This window comes from Agrilus planipennis, unplaced genomic scaffold (assembly GCF_000699045.2).
Source record: "Agrilus planipennis isolate EAB-ADULT unplaced genomic scaffold, Apla_2.0 scaffold82, whole genome shotgun sequence".
In the NCBI taxonomy this organism is placed as follows: domain Eukaryota; kingdom Metazoa; phylum Arthropoda; class Insecta; order Coleoptera; family Buprestidae; genus Agrilus; species Agrilus planipennis.
Window position 1 is genome coordinate 810228 of NW_020442454.1, and position 17102 is coordinate 827329.

Consider the following 17102-nt stretch of genomic DNA (forward strand, 5'->3'; position numbering starts at 1 on the left):
ATCCCATTAGCCCACTGCTTCGTAAGCGAAAATAATAAAAATTAGAATTTGGATTCGAATTTTTATAAATAAAATCCCAGCCGATATAAATTAACTAGGTATTTTAGTTGATATTACAAATTAAATTGTAATAATAAAGAAACAAAATAATTTTTAAACAAACATCTCAAAATTGAGATTATTAGAAACTACCTAAAAAATCTACTATTTCTACGGTAAATAGTCATTTACATTCGAAAATTGTAATTTTTGCATTGTCATAAAAAATGTACTTTTCTCCGTGTAATAATTAAAAAAATCTGATTCTATTTTACTGATTTTTTCGCTCCAGTTGAATCATCCCTTGTTATCTGGTATCCGACCGCATCCTAAAAAGAAGGTCCGGATCCGCCGCGTAGCAGATCCAAACCTGATGCGCGTCCCATCTCTATAGTTTTAATTGCATGACTTCATCCATACTTTTCAAAAGAAAAAGTACCCAATATCAATGTCCTAAAAATTCACGATTAAAAATATGCTTACAAAAAATACGACCTTTCAACCCTTATATTATATATCCGTAAAGTATCTGAACAGCCCTTCAACTATTTAGTGACCTAATATTCATACTTCCCAATACATTTCCCTAAATTTCTAACATTTCGTAATTTAAAAACGCGATACATGTATGTATTTTATAATTCGTTGTCCAGAAAACAGTAAAAGGTTACGCGCTTTACCGACTGTTGAAGTCTCCGCAACGCATAAGAAGCACTTCCATCCGGCTACCCGTTTAAAGGCTTTAGACCGGGCGAAAACGGCAAAAATTGAAATATGCAAGTTGTGCACACCGTATGTTCTTTTGGAAATTTAAAATATATGTTGTTATTGTTATTAATCCCTTATAAGTAAGGATATAAAAGACAGAGTTGATTCCTAAATATGTCGTTTTGACGCGATCTATTTGTATTTTGCCATTAGCCTTAATTCTTTCCATTTTATTCATTCATAAGAACTTACAGAAGTAAAATAAGTAATTTACTTTATTGCAAACGATTGTGGTGTTGGACAATATAAACTAAATGCACAACATCAAATGAGTCAGTTTTCAAATTGTGGAAAATTGAAAATAAATTAAATTGGTCATTTTCCAAGATACCCTGTAAACATCTTGTAGTAAACTCCTATTTAACGAGCAACACCCTAAAGCATAGAAATAACTTGACTTTGGTTAGTTTACCTTATTACCCCTACATTAATACACACTGTAACATCCATCGCCAATAGCCGAATTTTTAAAAGGTTTGATAATGCTTTCAAAAATTGTTGAGAGTAGTACAGTTCTATCAATCGTTTTTATTAATTTCCTATAAACAGCAGGATTCTTACTTCATCCACTGTTGTCATTGTATTAAAGATTCTGATGACAAACTCGTTCTTTCATTTTATGTACGTGTTTATCATCGTATAAGAAATTGTAGAATCATGTATAAAGATTATTCTTCTACTTTCCATTTAACTAAATTTCTCAATATCTCAAATAAAATACTCATCGTCAGTGTTTTTTCGTAAATTATCGAAAGTGTAAACTTAATAGGAAATTGGGACACTTCAATAATTTCCGAATGTGATGTCTCTAACTAAAGATAATCACTATTTATTAAATAAAATATATACAGAATTATATACAAAAATTAATTTGGCGGTAACAATTGGTCGGTTGGTTGGTACTGTCTCGGCGAGACAGCTAAGTCACTCTCCCAAAAAGTACTTACTTACTCTGGTCTCTGGTAAAAACTGATACTCCGACTTTCTCCTTTGGCGACAAAAATTTCTAACGGGGGTGAAATTCATAGAATCTTTGCCGTTAAAATACACACACATTCAAAGCTGAGGGTTCAAATGGTCATAAAAACAGATACAAAATGTTATTTTGTTTAGCTTAAAGAACGTATTTCTTTTGCTTCAAAAATGAAAGAGGAAAAAATCGGAATATTTGAAAATAAATATTAGTTAAATTTTACTTATTACTACATTTAGGAATTAACAATAATATGCATAAAAAAAGGTAAAATACTGCCGAACAATACCGATTTTCCCGTTCATATGTATGTTAAATCTGTGAAACAACGAAGAATAGTTATTCGTTATTTAAGTAAGATCAATATTTTCTTTTAAATACAATTATTACCTATGTTCAACTGTAACATTTCGAAAATACGCTTCTTAGAAATATACAATCTGACGATAAAGACGCAATTCTCGATACGGAACAACCTTGTTGTACTTCTGCTTTTTCTATCTCCGAAACACAATTTAAGAACGAACTTTTGCCTCCCACTGAACAGTTGGTTGCCTAGCTTAGTTATGACAAGTCTCTGGAATTCTATCTTAAAAGTGGACACGTAAGAAATAGCTTTTTTTGATAAATCTTATTTTATTGAATATAATTTATCACATTGAAAAATGGGACCCCTTACCATTATCCAAAAATTAATTCTGAACAACATTCTCATTTAACAATTTTCGATTAAATCAATAGAAAAAGAGTTATGGAAAACACTTCCTTAATTGTTTATGAATAAAATGTCTCATACGTACCGTGTCCGCAAGTTTACTAATAATGTTTGCAATTTTTTACTAATTTACAAGCAAGTCTTTAAGCTTTTCCCCCCAAAAGCCTAATTTGCCTGGACTAGGTGTTTTCAATACGCCTAGAAACTTGTAAAGATCCGTGGTTTATAAATTTTTGTTAGTATATAAGTCAACTTTCGACTATTAGTTTATTACCAAAAGGGTTAGTATAATGATATTAACGATCAGTATAAAAATAATTAATATCTAGTTAGTTACTGGTGAAGTTAGGTTAGATTACTTAGATCACTTCGAGTAGTTAGTTAGAACAATTTAAATGCTGGCACGTATTGTATTTAAATACCGACAAAAACGAATTAAAATACTGACCAATAAAATGCAAGCCAAAGAAAATTCGGAAGTGAAAATGGTGGTGATCTAAAGGATGAGACTAGGTGAAAAATAGAGGATCATTTCGTCGTAAACGTAAACAACAGAGGTCGCAGAAACAGAATTAGGTAGACGAGAAGGAGGGGTTGAGGGTGGTTTGTGATGCAGGGACAGTGGCAGCATCATAGCGGCGACGGGATGACGGTAGCANAAAGCTGAGGGTTCAAATGGTCATAAAAACAGGTACAAAATGTTAGTTTGTTCAGCTTAAAAAACGTATTTCTTTTGCTTCAAAAATGAAAGAGGAAAAAATCGGAATATTTGAAAATAAATATTAGTTAAATTTTACTTATTACTACATTTAGGAATTAACAATAGTATGCATAAAAAAGGTAAAATACTGCCGAACAGTCAGCCTCTAGTGGAGTTTTTGGTGGACTACCGTCAAATAAAACCCATCGAAATGCACAAAAATACGTTAAAATATGCTTTCTAGTTTTCCTTAACAGAAAAATCAGTGATTAAAGCGTATTGATACTAATTAATTTAACATTTACGCTTTATCGTAATCATTTTGCCTATTTATTTTACGATTAAAAAGACAGGTACTATTTAAAAAGACAAAATTAACCTTCAAGTGACGTTTGAGGTCAAAGTCATGACTAGTGTCAGTTATTAGCACAGTTTTTACACAACATCGACAGTTTTGGCACGCTCTGTATATTAAAAACATTTTTTAAATTTTTAAAATCACTTACTTTTAAAATTCCAAAACTGATCGATCTGAATTAGTGCGGTCGAATTAATTTACTTTTTAACGAATTACACACTTCGCACTTCTTTGCTAAATAAGTAGATTCATTGTTCAGAATACCAACACGAAGTGTTAAATTTATGGACCTGCTCTGAACCTAATTAAGTTAGTTATGGTAACAGTTAGGTTATCCGTGCCGTTAAATGTAAAATAAAAAACGTATAACAGGTGTCTGTTAATTGTAAAAAACAGCGTACCTAGAACAATTTTATTATACTCCAGTTAGTTTAACATAAAACCTATACATAAAGGATAAAAATTTTAAATATATTGCATTATATAAGCACTAGCGGATGATTCAAAATTTTTGTCTGTCTATCAAGACCCATTTTCCTCAGTAACGCGTGGAAGTACCAAGTTGAAATTAAAATCAAATGCTCTTGCTTTATAATTTTCTCTGATTTTCTTTACCTAGAAAGTCATATAATTCAAAATGAAAGGAATAGTAGAGTTGTATGACAGATAGAGCAGGGTCGAATCGCCTTTAACAAAAAATACTAACTTCTATGCTCATGAACATTTCATTTAGAAATTCGAAAGATTTTTAAGGGTGTATGTCTAAATTACGCCACTGTACATGTTCGAAGATGGAACAATGAAAACTCCGGAAACCAAAAAGTTACAAGGGTTTGAAATGTGGTTTTACAGGTGAATGATGAGGATATCGTGGATAGAGGTTACAAATGAGGAGATACCAGAAAGGGTAGGAGAATAGAAGGCGCTAATATGGAAGACAATAAGAAATAGGCGAGATAGGACATCTTCTCAGGCATGAGAGGCCAGTTAAAGACATATTAGGGGTAGAAATAAGAAGAAGGATTTTAGAGGTAGACCTAAATTAGTTAAGGTTATGGAATATTCTGGTATTAGGGAAATGCGAAGATATGCTCAGGATAGGAAAGAGTGTAGATATGTGTAGGTACAACCGGCCTTAGGACTGACTACGCTATATTCACGATGATGATGATGATGATTGTATTGGCCAAAGTAGCGGTATGCATTGTACAGTCATATATATTTAAAAATTAACTGTTGAAAGTATGAGAGAAATTCAACTTTAATTTTAAAACAATATTCTTGCAAATATATGACAAATATTCCCTGATTTAATTTTAATAATTTTACAGTTATGACTTCAAAAAAATTTCTATCGTGGATCTAAATGTAATATGGAAAAGTCCGCAAAGTTATGATTTAATATTTCTAAAGTGGGGTTGACCATCCCTGTGCTAAACTAGCCGAATATTTCTGAAGGTCTAAACATTTGCAATGCCTTAAGTTGCATTTACTTATTATTTTTAGTGATTTACCTAATAATTCATAAATACCAGTATATTAGGGAAAAAGAAGTAGGGAAAGAGCGAATATAAAGATATGAGACGAGAAATTAGAAGAAGTGGCCGATTTTAGATATCTAGAAAGTCAGGTAAGTCAGGACGGAAGGAGTAGTAGGGATATAAAACAGAGGATAGCGCAGGGTCGAGTCGCCTTCAATAAAAAGAAGTCACTTCCATGTTCGCGAACGGTTAATTTAGAAATTCAAAAAAGATTGTTAAAGGTGTATGTTTGGAGCGCAGCGCTGTAGAAGAGGTTAGAAGCGTTCGAAATGTTGTGTTACAGGCGAATGATAAGGATACCGTGGATAGAGAAGGTTGAAAATGAAGAGATATTAGAAAGAATAGGAGAATAGAGGTCTCTATGGAAGTCAGTAAGAAATAGGCGAGATAGGTTAGTAGGATATCTTCTCAGACATGAAGGTATAGTCAGAGACATATTAAAGGCAGAAGTGGGAGTTAGGAGGGGTAGAGGTAGACCTAAATTAGATTAGTGTTCGCAAATAGTTAAGGATGTGGGTTGTTCTAGTTTTAGGGGAATGCGAAGATTAGCTGAGGATAGGAAAGAGTGGAGGTGCGTGTCCAAGCAGTCTTAGGACTAATGATGAATACATGAAAAGACGGTTGAAGGTATTTGTACGAATTTTCCTAGACCATGTACTTTTCTTCTTGCTTCACCCTTTGATGATTGCATATAATAGAATATCCCTATATATTTGGTTCTCAATTCGCCATTAGTGTATTTTTTCAACCATGGCCTTTTGAAAACATCCACTTCTCTATAAACTCCTAAACCAACCGATCTATCAAAATCTTGTGAAGAAAGCGTTGCACCCCTGATAAGCTGTAAACTAGCGTTAATCACACTTGTGTTACTTTATTAATTTCATAAAAGATGCTGATGAAGGTATTTATACTAATTTCCTTACAGCATGTCGTATTTTTCAGCAGATGATGCCGCCCTTTGATAATTGCATGTAATAGAATGTCCCTGTAAGGCTCTGTTCTCAACTCGCCACTAGTGTATGCGGTCTTACGAGTATAGCTAGTATATAATAAATCCATTTATTGGGTATTGTGTACATACAAAGGTGAATTTAATCATTCGTGCTCGCGTCCAGTGTAACGAGCACATGCTCGTTAATTCCGGCAAACGAAAATAAGGTACAGCAACGTTTTAATTCAAATGAATGCCGCATTTATGGCGTTTTTTTACAACGTGTAATGGAGTAAAGTTTACAGCTTTTTCATAGACCGTCGTAATTAATAAGTTTTCGGTATATGATGGTATCCAATTAGTGTGCGTTTCACTCTTGTTTCAAAGGAAGCGGATAATTAGAGGTATCCAGGTGTACAGAGCGGTGTTTATGCGGGTTTGCTAACCTATTATTTATTATTAAATTACATAGCGACGTAAATCGTTCATTCATGAATGTACACGGCAGCTATTAGCGTTATTACACAACACTTTTAAAAAATTGGCTCGCAAACCCTCTTACGTAGGTATATATGTGTGTGTAGGTACCCACTTATATGTGCGGAAAAGGCGCAAGTTCCAAGTTGTAACTGCACAATACACAACATACGACACAGTAGCGGGTTCCTGTCGGCTCGCCTAATAAACGCAAGACGTAAACAATTTTTGTAATTTATTATATCTACCTACACAGTGTCAGTTATAATTAGTACGAATTAGTGCGAATTCCATGAATTATAGATAAATGGGATAACAACTAATCAACTTGTTTGATTCTGTAATAAAAGTTATTTTATATGAGGGAGCGGGCGTCATTCGAACATAAAATAATCGGTATCTAACGGTAATAATGTAATACAAAATAGTTCTTCTTTTTTAGAAAATAAAATTATATTATTTACTCTTAGTTTTAGATGGCGATATGTCTGTTGCCTGTTATAGAAAAAAAAAAGTTTTTCATGGTATATATGTTAGGCCAGAAGACCGAAAACGCTCAGTGACCGGAAAAAACGGCCACATCGCGTTCTGGCTGCCTTCGAACGCACAGAACGCGTTTTGGCTGTTTTTAAACGCTCGCAACACGTTCTGGTAACTGTTAAACAGCCGGGACGCGTTTTGTCAATTGTTGAACGCTCACAAAAATGCAAGTGTCGCAATTTAAATGTACTATGTAATTCGAAATGCCATTCAAACAGTTCTTGTAAAAATAAGTAATGTACCTATGTAAAGTGCTTGAAAGTTCGAAAAAACCCCTCGTTTGTATTTAGTTGTGGTTGTCAAAAAATTAAATCGTTTCTAATAAAGTAAAAAAGGTATGAATTTAAGTTTGCGTTGTACTCCACAATAAGTTAAATGTGTAGAAAATAAATCGAAATTCATTTATTTAATGAATAACTTTTCGCTTTTTGATTCATTCATTCATTCATTCATATATCATATGCTCGACAATGTAAGTGTTCAGTGTAACTTTCTTCCTAGAACTGAATAACAATTATAAGAAATTTAATATTGTTGAAATGATTCGGCGAGAAAAACCGAACCCACCTTTGGTATATAATTATAGTTAATTAATATAATAATACAAGTCGAACATTAAGAACGCGTTGCGAGCGTTTAAAAACAGCCAAAACGCGTTCTGTGCGTTCGAAGGCAGCTAGAACGCGATGTGGCCGTTTTTTCCGGCCACTGAGCGTTTTCGGTCTTCGGGCCTAACATATATATGTTTGACAAACAATATGTACCACTGCAATTACTTCCGCTCCTTCTTAAAAGTGAAAATAATTTTACACTGAACTTATTATTTCAAACGCTAATTGGCGTAATTGCTATCCAATATTAATACATTCAAAACTGGGTTTGGGGCAGTTCCCAATATGACATACAAATTTCAAAAAATAATTAATTTCTTAAACAACAATAAATATTTATTTTTCTTATTAGGTAACGAAAATATTTTATTTGGTCTGTAAGTATTTAGTAAAAGATGATTTTGAATACCTTGAAAAACTGTTAACTGTAAAGCTGAATTCATTATTTCAATATTTATCCACTTTTCTTATCTAATTTGTTAAAATTTTAATTTCAATAGCTGTCGGAAATACATAGTTTCATTTATACTTTAATCCGGCCCTGACGGCCTTCAGCCTCTTATGTAATGTTCAATAGTTCTCCTGTTGTGCGGTTGTTATAAAAGGCTCTAAAGATTTCAACGGACTTTAAAAGTCATTCTAATATCTCGTACCTTTGAGGTTTCTATACTTGAAATTTCGTAATTCCTCAAAGAACCGTTCAGCACCTCTACACTCAAAATGAAATAAACCAGGTCAAATTGTGAATCATTCTAACCTTGTTGGGGTTCTTTCGCATCACCTTATTATTTGTCTTTGTTCGATGTTTGTTATTCAATTGCAGAGTTGTAAACTATAAGGTAGAGAAGACTAGTCCGGTCCGGCAGTTCGGTATTTTTTAGTATTCAGTACCTTGAAGTAACAAAACTAAAAAAAGAAGCAATAATAATAATTATTTACAGGGAAACTTTATATTTTTCTATTAACCGACACAATGTTTGTCTTAAATGCTGAAATTTTCCGTCATACATGCGAGCTTATCAAGACTTAAACAAAGTAATGACGATAGTTGCGAAAGTTATGAAAACTCGAAAAGTTATCCCTCCTTCAATGCATAAATTGTCCCTTTTTCCAACCCACAAATTGACCTTTTACCGAACGAAATAGTACAAGGCACTTGAAAAAAGTATAAGGTATCGAAAAAAAATTAGTTTGTATTTCAACCATTTGTTATCTGTGGAATGAGAGACTCGAATCTGAACGAGATACTCAAATCTCTCAGTAAGTAGTGTCTCGATAGACATGGTTAAAATTTTCAAATAAAAGTTCAACATATTTCGCAGATCCCAGTCTTTCTACGAGAGACTCAAGTCTCTCAATTTTTCAGTTTTATCATTCAGTCTCTCTGTGAGAGACTCGAATCTCTGAATTAACAATTTCATCATTCGAGTCTTTCATACAAAGACTGTGAGAGATCCATAAAAACACCTACGCAATAACTGAGAGACTGTGAGAGACGCTCTCAGAGACGCTGAAAGACTCTGAAAGAGTGGACGGAGACTGAAAATTTTTGTCTAGGGTACACCTGTACATCCTCAGGATAGGTGGGCTGTTCTTCCCCACGTTAGATACCAAAATCTTGAACAATAACATTTCTGAACATTTTGTCTAGGGTAGATGTTATTCCCTAGTCGTAAATGCAAATTCTTACGACCAGCAAAATTAATTTTATTATCTGGTTTGCCCAGACATCAGATTTCTCGCAGGATTGGTACCTGAATTGGTAATTTCAGAACTAGATGTACTTTCAGGTATCAACCACTTCTACTTTTTCCATCATTATTGTGAGGGTGGAGTATATTATAAATGTGCGTACTATTAAGATTTTTAACAGAACCAATTCTCCTTCAGATCATTAAATTTAAAAACCAAAACATTTAACCGATTCATCCAAAGTTATTCCTTGTGATTGTTTATCAGATTCATTATCCGAGTTTGTATATATGCGTAAATAAAATTGTATATTAATAAAATCTACAGTCCATTAATTCTTCGAAGCGATTTCACCAAATTATCAACCAGCAGGATACAGCCAAACGTTTATAATTCACAAACCGCAACAATAACTGTCACATTATATCATCACATTTTTCCTATTTAATTAAATGATGGGTAGATAAAATTCCCTTTACACTACTATCATATGTGTAATAGTATTTTTGAATACCTACCAAGAATTTTTCTCCAAACAATTATTATAGATTGTTCTCTATTGTTACAGGTGTGGTTCCAAAACCGTCGAGCAAAGTGGCGAAAACAAGAGAAAGTCGGTCCGCAAGCGCACCCTTACAACCCTTATCTCACTTCGTCTACACCTGCTCCGCCCGTTATTCCGCCGACTCTTCCCAATCCATTTAATCTACCCTTCGGTTTGCGCAAACCGTTCGACTCGTTGGGTTTCCGTTATCCACCCCAAATGCTTCCGGGATATTTGACGCCTCCGTCCGCTTACCATCGGGGACCACCGTCGCTAATGTCGCTCTATCCCTCTACAAGTTCCTTTCAAACTCTCTTAGCCAATATATCTGCGGCACAACGGCCAAAACTGCCCACACAGGAATTCTCACCCTCTCCTCCCCTATCACCGGGTTCATCGACGGCGCCAGTGACGCCTCCTGAAGTCGACAGGAGGAGCTCGAGCATCGCGGCGCTCAGATTAAAAGCTAGGGAACATGAACTTCGACTAGAAATGCTCCGACAAAATGGTGATCTTATTAGCTGAATGTTTTAGAAACAACTTTTTTTGCAAAATTTTTTAGCTAAGAATCATGATGAGTTCGGTCAGTTAGCTCAGTTAGTCTCAAACCAATCCCGCATGGACATAAACTATAACACCAATGCGTTACGATTTCTTTTAAACGTTCCAATGCTTTAGGACTTCATTAAAAATGAGAATTAAATTTCTATCCCACTAATCGCAAAAGTATAAATTGAAATAATTATCCATTACAAGGATCTTTTACACACTCGCTACGTGCTTTTTTATTTATGGGGTGAAGCTTTTATAGTAAAGTTTTTAGTATGAAAGTTCTGTAACGGATGTCAAAAGGAAGCATTAAGGAAATTAATAGAAGCCATCTACTGTATTCTTCGGTCAACTTTATAATATGTCATCTCATTATGGTCAAAGCTCGTAATGTGACCTTTGTACATACTTTGAACGCGTATTTTTTGAAGGGTTGGAGGTAAAAAATAGAGCACTACAAAATAAATTAACGTAGCCTAACCTGGTCTAAAATACCTATCTATTTAAAATTTTTTCGGACTGATTTGTCTGGAGTCCAATCCTATAGTTTTACCAATATTTGGTTTTTCTCAAAAAAAAGGCAAAATTCACTCCGAAAACTGTTGGATTAATTTAGTTTAGGGGTGGGTTAGGTTCGTAGAGTCTCACTCGACCCTGTAAGTGGAGGTAAATTTTCAAGTGAAAAATGGTGAGTCCTTTCCAGCTTTCGATTGACCGACACAGCTGACTATATATGCTTAAAATAAAAAGAGATAGATACTTTCTATATGTTCTGTTTGATTCTATTAAGAAACACATTCAATAGTCAGTATATTATCGATATATCAATAGCTGTCAATCATTATCGATGTCAAATCGATATATCGATAATAATCAATATATCAATAGATATCGATACAATAATCAACTGATTAACTATCGATATACACATACATCATTTTTAATTTATAGTAGATAGATGGATAGAGTATCGATAGTTACCGATATATCGACAGTTATCGATGTCTCGATATTGATAAGTTGTGTCTACCTATGAATATCAATCAGCCCAATTAGTCGATACAACTCTTATTTTGTCAACGATAGCATCTTTTGCTTAAATAAAATATATATATATATAAAGAACTACATAGAGAAAATTAATTCTCATTTTTTTTATGTTGCAGTATTATTGATAACTTTATATCTAAATCTGTTATTTCGTAACACGTATGCTCAGATTAGTAAATATTGAGGCATTGTTCTTCAATTTTATACGCTTTATATTCAGTGAAGTTATCATGAAACAATTTAAATGAATCAGCAAAAACAGTACATTATTTTCAGTAAATACCCAAACACTGTACATGCCGGACTAGTAGGAATAAATTAAATTAATGTAATATTTTAGACAAAGCAGATGTTTTTGTAAAACAATTTAGAACAAGAAGTAGAGGTTTTTGAATAAATCATCGTTCTTTACAGTATGTTACTGATTAATATACAGGAAGAATTATGAAACCATTCGTCCTGTTTACGAAAATTTGTTTTGTTCTTTTTTTTACAGAAACAAGCGCTATCTCTGTTGGCTTTATTTGGCTTTTAAAAACCTTGTAAATATACATACGTACTTTTTTGAAAAACGAGTTGTATTGTGAACTACTATTTTCTTATAATTTTTATTAATAACTTATACTTGGTTAAAAGTGATTAGAAATGCATACAATTGTGTATGTTCAGTAAGTAATGACCTTTTGTTCTTAAGAATATAGATCCTAATTGTTATTATCCTATCCACATTTTTGTAAATTATTATGTAACTATTATGCAATAAATATTATTTTTTATTGAAGCACTTTTTTCTGTCTCTTTTCCTCTAACCATGTCTAATAGCTTACCTAGAACAACAGAACGCTAAAAAGTGGGAAATATTGTGTTAAGTTGTACAAACATAAAGCGTAATTAATGTATAACTGGTTAAAGCAGATTATGATATTTTTACCAGTTTTCGTGGATCGAATCAAAAAACAGTTCGTAAAACATGATAAATATTCATTTTAGGGGCAGATTATGATATTTATCAACGTGGCGTCACATATTAGAAGGTTGTTCTTTAATGTCGGAAAATGTATTGCAATTAAAGTACATATAATATGCCTTTTATCCTTTTGATTCATAGCAAATTCCTGATCACGCATTTGCTAGTGACAAAGTACCTACCCTAACTGGACGACACAATTACATTTCAGAACAAAATACATGTATGTACAACACTAAAGAATAATGCAGTAATTATCTAACAGAAGGTAAATACAATAAACAGGTGGCAAAATGAGACCAAAAGATGATAATACCTAATATGCATTAAATCGCTAATGATTAATAGAGTATAATAAACTTTAAATCAAATGTATGTAAATACAGTAAAACATAAAAGTACAGCAGCAAAATAAGTTAAAAAAAAGTAAAGCGAATATGGGGTACGAGGTATGTCCAGTCGAATCTAAAAATAAAAAATCAAACAAAACTCAATCCAAACCATCAGCAATATCAGAGCCAAAGAGGAAAATACCAATTGCCAAATTCCCGATTGAGACTCCAGAAGGTCATCGATTTATCTTCTGGGTAGAATTAAAAAGGTGATTCCACTCAGTAGCGTACCAAGAAAGGAATAGAGATAAAAAATTATTATCTAATAAAACAAAAAAAATTAATTTATAATAATTATATTATGTAGGCACATCGGCAAACTGACTAGAAATACCCACAAGGTAACAAATTGTTTTCATATAGGTACCTAATATTGTTGGCTAATGCCCTGCAAAACTAATTGTATGATTGTTGATTTTCGTAAGTGAAACGTTAACCAAAATTATAAAAGAAAATACATGTAAGTTTTAAGCAATGACATGCGTCTGTTGCTCTTCGCATATTCTCTACAACAGCGGCGAGATCAAAAGGGTTAGGTATATTATGAAAAATTACCTAATTGAATCCGAATGAAGAGCCCCTCGGTCCGAGAAGTCCTGAAGACAGGAGGAACCCAACGTTTATTACGAAATTTTTTAAAAAATCTTAATTTGGTGTATTTAATCAATTTAAAATAGGTATTAACCCAAGAACATACACAAATTATAAAAATAAATTATCTTTTCTAAGAAAAAAATATTACTCACAATCAGTTTCAGAACGCATCCAGTGCGCTAATTTTACTACTTCTACTAATGCTCAGGGAATTCCCTCTTTTTATTTTTGAAGGACGTTCATGTGCTACGCTAGAATCCAATGAGTACCTACTAACGAGTAACGAAATTTATTCGAATTTCGATAATACCTACGTTCTTTAAATTAAATTTTACTAGATAATAATAAACACAATAATTATAATAGTGAAAATATTAAACAGTGAGAAAATTAAAAAATATATTCCTTTAGCTGATGAAATAAAAAAAATGTGGAATCAGAATACAGTTCGAATTATTCCAATAATAACATCATCAATAGGCGTAATACCTAAAACATTACACGCTAGCGTGGCCGTGTGGAAACTGCATAAACTTACGTATATGAGTCTACAGAAATCAGTAATCCTTGATACATGCTGAATAGTAAGCAGATTTCTTAACAATACTGACATATCCCCTTTTCCAGAACACACAGGTTAAATCAGAAACGGAGTTTTCAATAATCACCGATCGTATTTCAGGACTAGAAGTATGTTAGTTCTATAAAATTTAAGAAAAGGTTACGATATCGTATCTCAAAAGATATGAGTGAGGTTCTTTGGCATCAGTCCGTCTTCACTTGCTCAAAGTTGACCAGTGAAAACTGAGAAGTGTTGGTAAGTATACATATTTACTTTACTTCGTGATTTATAAAGAGGAATGCCCAGCTTTTTGAAGTGAAACTTCTTTACGCACGGTAGGGTAAGTTCGTTTCATGCGAGTTGCTATGTAACGAAACCATGCAACGGATGTCCCCCCTCTACTCGGCCACGTAGTCGAGTTCGTAGTGAGNATTATGTTATAAATAGGCTGACACACTCATAATAAGACAACAAAAATAAGAACAATTAAGACAACAACAGACAACAATTAGTAGCATCAGTGTAATCATCAAGTGCAGTTATTCGTGTTATTCATCAGTGAGGTAAATTATTTGCACTTATCGTACATTCCTTCCAAAAAACTCGTTTGCTCCCTCATAGGAGAAAGAAGTGACGCGGCAGCGCAAAATAAATAAAACAGGGATATTATCAAAAATTATAGAGATATAACAATCACGGACACGGGGTATAAAATATATACCGATATAATAATGAATAGGCTAAGGGAGATGATTAAAGAAAGATACTATCTTTTTCTTAAAGTAGATTATCGACTCATATTTAAACACAAAAAAAAGATCAAACAGAATAGCTCAAAACCCCAACGCCAAAACACGACACACTGTAATTGTCCGAAGCACTTTTCGGTAACAAAGTTACCTTCTTCAGGGACTGAAGTAAACTAAAGTGTTTTGGCGTTGGGGTTTTGAGCTATTCTGTTTGTTCTACAACAACCGCCAAAGTTTTTCCAATCTTCATATTACAAAAAAAAGATGTTTGTAGTACTTGTAAACTTAAAAAGGGCATTTGATACGGTAGACAGAGGGGAATTGATGAACATGTTAAAGATACGTAAAATTGAAGAAGGGTTAATTGGGAGAATATTGGAAATATATAGGGAAACTGCAGGGGTTGTAAGATTAAGTGGTAGGGAGACAAGGAAATTTTGGGTGGAAAAAGATGCAAGGCAAGATTGTAAGTTGATTTTTTTTTTATTTAACCTCGAGGAGGACAAATCTTCTAAACACACCCTCCAAAAGGGAGGTAGTGTCGGATTCACTCCTGATGGGAGCGCCTACCGTCTAAAAACCATCCTCGAGTTGGTAGATCAACCTGGCGGTTATGATTACCGGGAGAATAATAAGGGGAGAGGGTTGAGTGGGAGATAGGTAAAGAGGTGAGGGAGGGAGGGAGATTGAGGAGGTGAACTGCGAAGAAGGTAGCGCAACTTTGAAGGAAAGATGGGCACTCGCGCTAAAACGCGAAATGTAAGTTGAATACACAACTGTTTAATATATACCTAAGTGATTTAGAGAATGAGATCAGTAAAGTAAGGGAAGGTGGAGTAGTGGTAGGTAGAAAGAAAATATGGACCTTATCGTACGCCAGCGATATTTCCTTAATAGCCACGAATCATTGAAAGATATGATGGGAGCGTTGGAAAGATACGTAAGAAAGAAGTGTTTGGGGTTAAACGCTAGTAAGACTAAGTACATGGAATTTGAGGAACTAAAAGATAGAAAGGGGAAAGAATAAATGGTGATTAGGTAGAAAGGCGAAGAGATAAAAAAGGTTAAAAAAATATTAATACCTAGGATATGTTATGGGAGAGAACTACAAAGATAAAATACAAACAACTTGTTAGGAAGTAAATGGGAATAGGGCATAGATTATGTAGGAACAGTTAGAAGTATAGCTCTTTATGGGGGTGGAAGGAACAAAAACAGGTGGAAAACATTTACAAGAAATATATAAAATGGGTGTTGCGGTTGGACAGACATACACCAGATTATGTTGTACGGAGAGAATTGAAATGTGGGATGATGGTTGAGGAAACCAGAAAACGGGTGGCAAAATACGAGATAAAACTAGAAAAGCATACGGATGGGGATATAAAAAAGGAATTATGGAGGAAAAGGATTCTAAATATTGGAAAAAAAATAAAAAAAAGCATGGTGCATTAGACTATTTAAAGTTAAATCAGAAACAACAGAATGAATGGGGATATGTGTCGAGGAGATAGTGTGAATAAGATGTAAAGAGATGATAAGGGGAGAAGGATCTAAGAAGTATGTGGAATGTTTAAAGGCTTTGCTTTGGGAGCGATGGGGGGGAGACTGCTTGCCAGATTATATGAATAGAATGAAGAAGGTGGACGTATTTGCAAGGTTTAGAGTGGGAAATGAATGTAGATAATGTAAGTATTGGATGAAAGGAGAAGAAATGATATGTAGGATATGTGAAAGGAGAGATGAAACAATGATGCCTGTGCTGGGAGGATGTGGGGAAAGTAAAGATTTNCTGTTCTAAATTCCATTTTTTTAATACTTAGCAATTTAACAAATCCAGTAAATTTCCGTTTTCTTCATTCAATTCATTGTTGGTGTCTGATAAGGCAACAAATTATTTTTGGAGTATAGAAAGTATACAAGTGAGTGTAATTCCTGTCCTTTTAAAAAATACGACAATGCAAAACCGCATTCAATCAGCTGATAAGTACTAATATCATTATTGTATTGCTTTTATATCTTTTTTGCCCATGTATTGTTTCTAATTCAGCAATATAATCAGTCATTGATCAATGATGCCTGTGCTGGGAGGATGTGGGAAAAGTAAAGATTTGGATGATTGTAAGGAGATATTAAGAGCGAGTGGCGATGGATTAATCCTTCTAAAAAATGTAATTAAAAGTAAGGGTTGGGTTCAGCTTAGGTGATGGAAGGTGGAAAGGGTGTAGTGTTCAAATAAAGGATAGAAAACTAGCTCACATGTATACCGTAAGGTATTTTATTGTAATTATATGTGTCAATATCAATTACAGAATAGAAAAGGATTAGGAGGGTAGTAATAAATAGT

General features: G+C 33.6%; 1 protein-coding gene across 1 annotated transcript in view; it reads left to right on the top strand.

Annotated features, from left to right (window-relative positions):
* LOC108736570 (homeobox protein aristaless-like) overlaps window positions 1–12212 on the top strand; it is a 240590-nt gene extending 228378 nt beyond the window's left edge. Inside the window, exon 4 of the mRNA XM_018469038.1 lies at window positions 9917–12212. Coding sequence (XP_018324540.1) covers window positions 9917–10417 — 501 coding nt within the window. The 3' untranslated portion in view covers window positions 10418–12212. The remainder of the gene's footprint in view (window positions 1–9916) is intronic.
* The last annotated feature ends 4890 nt before the right edge of the window (window positions 12213–17102 follow it).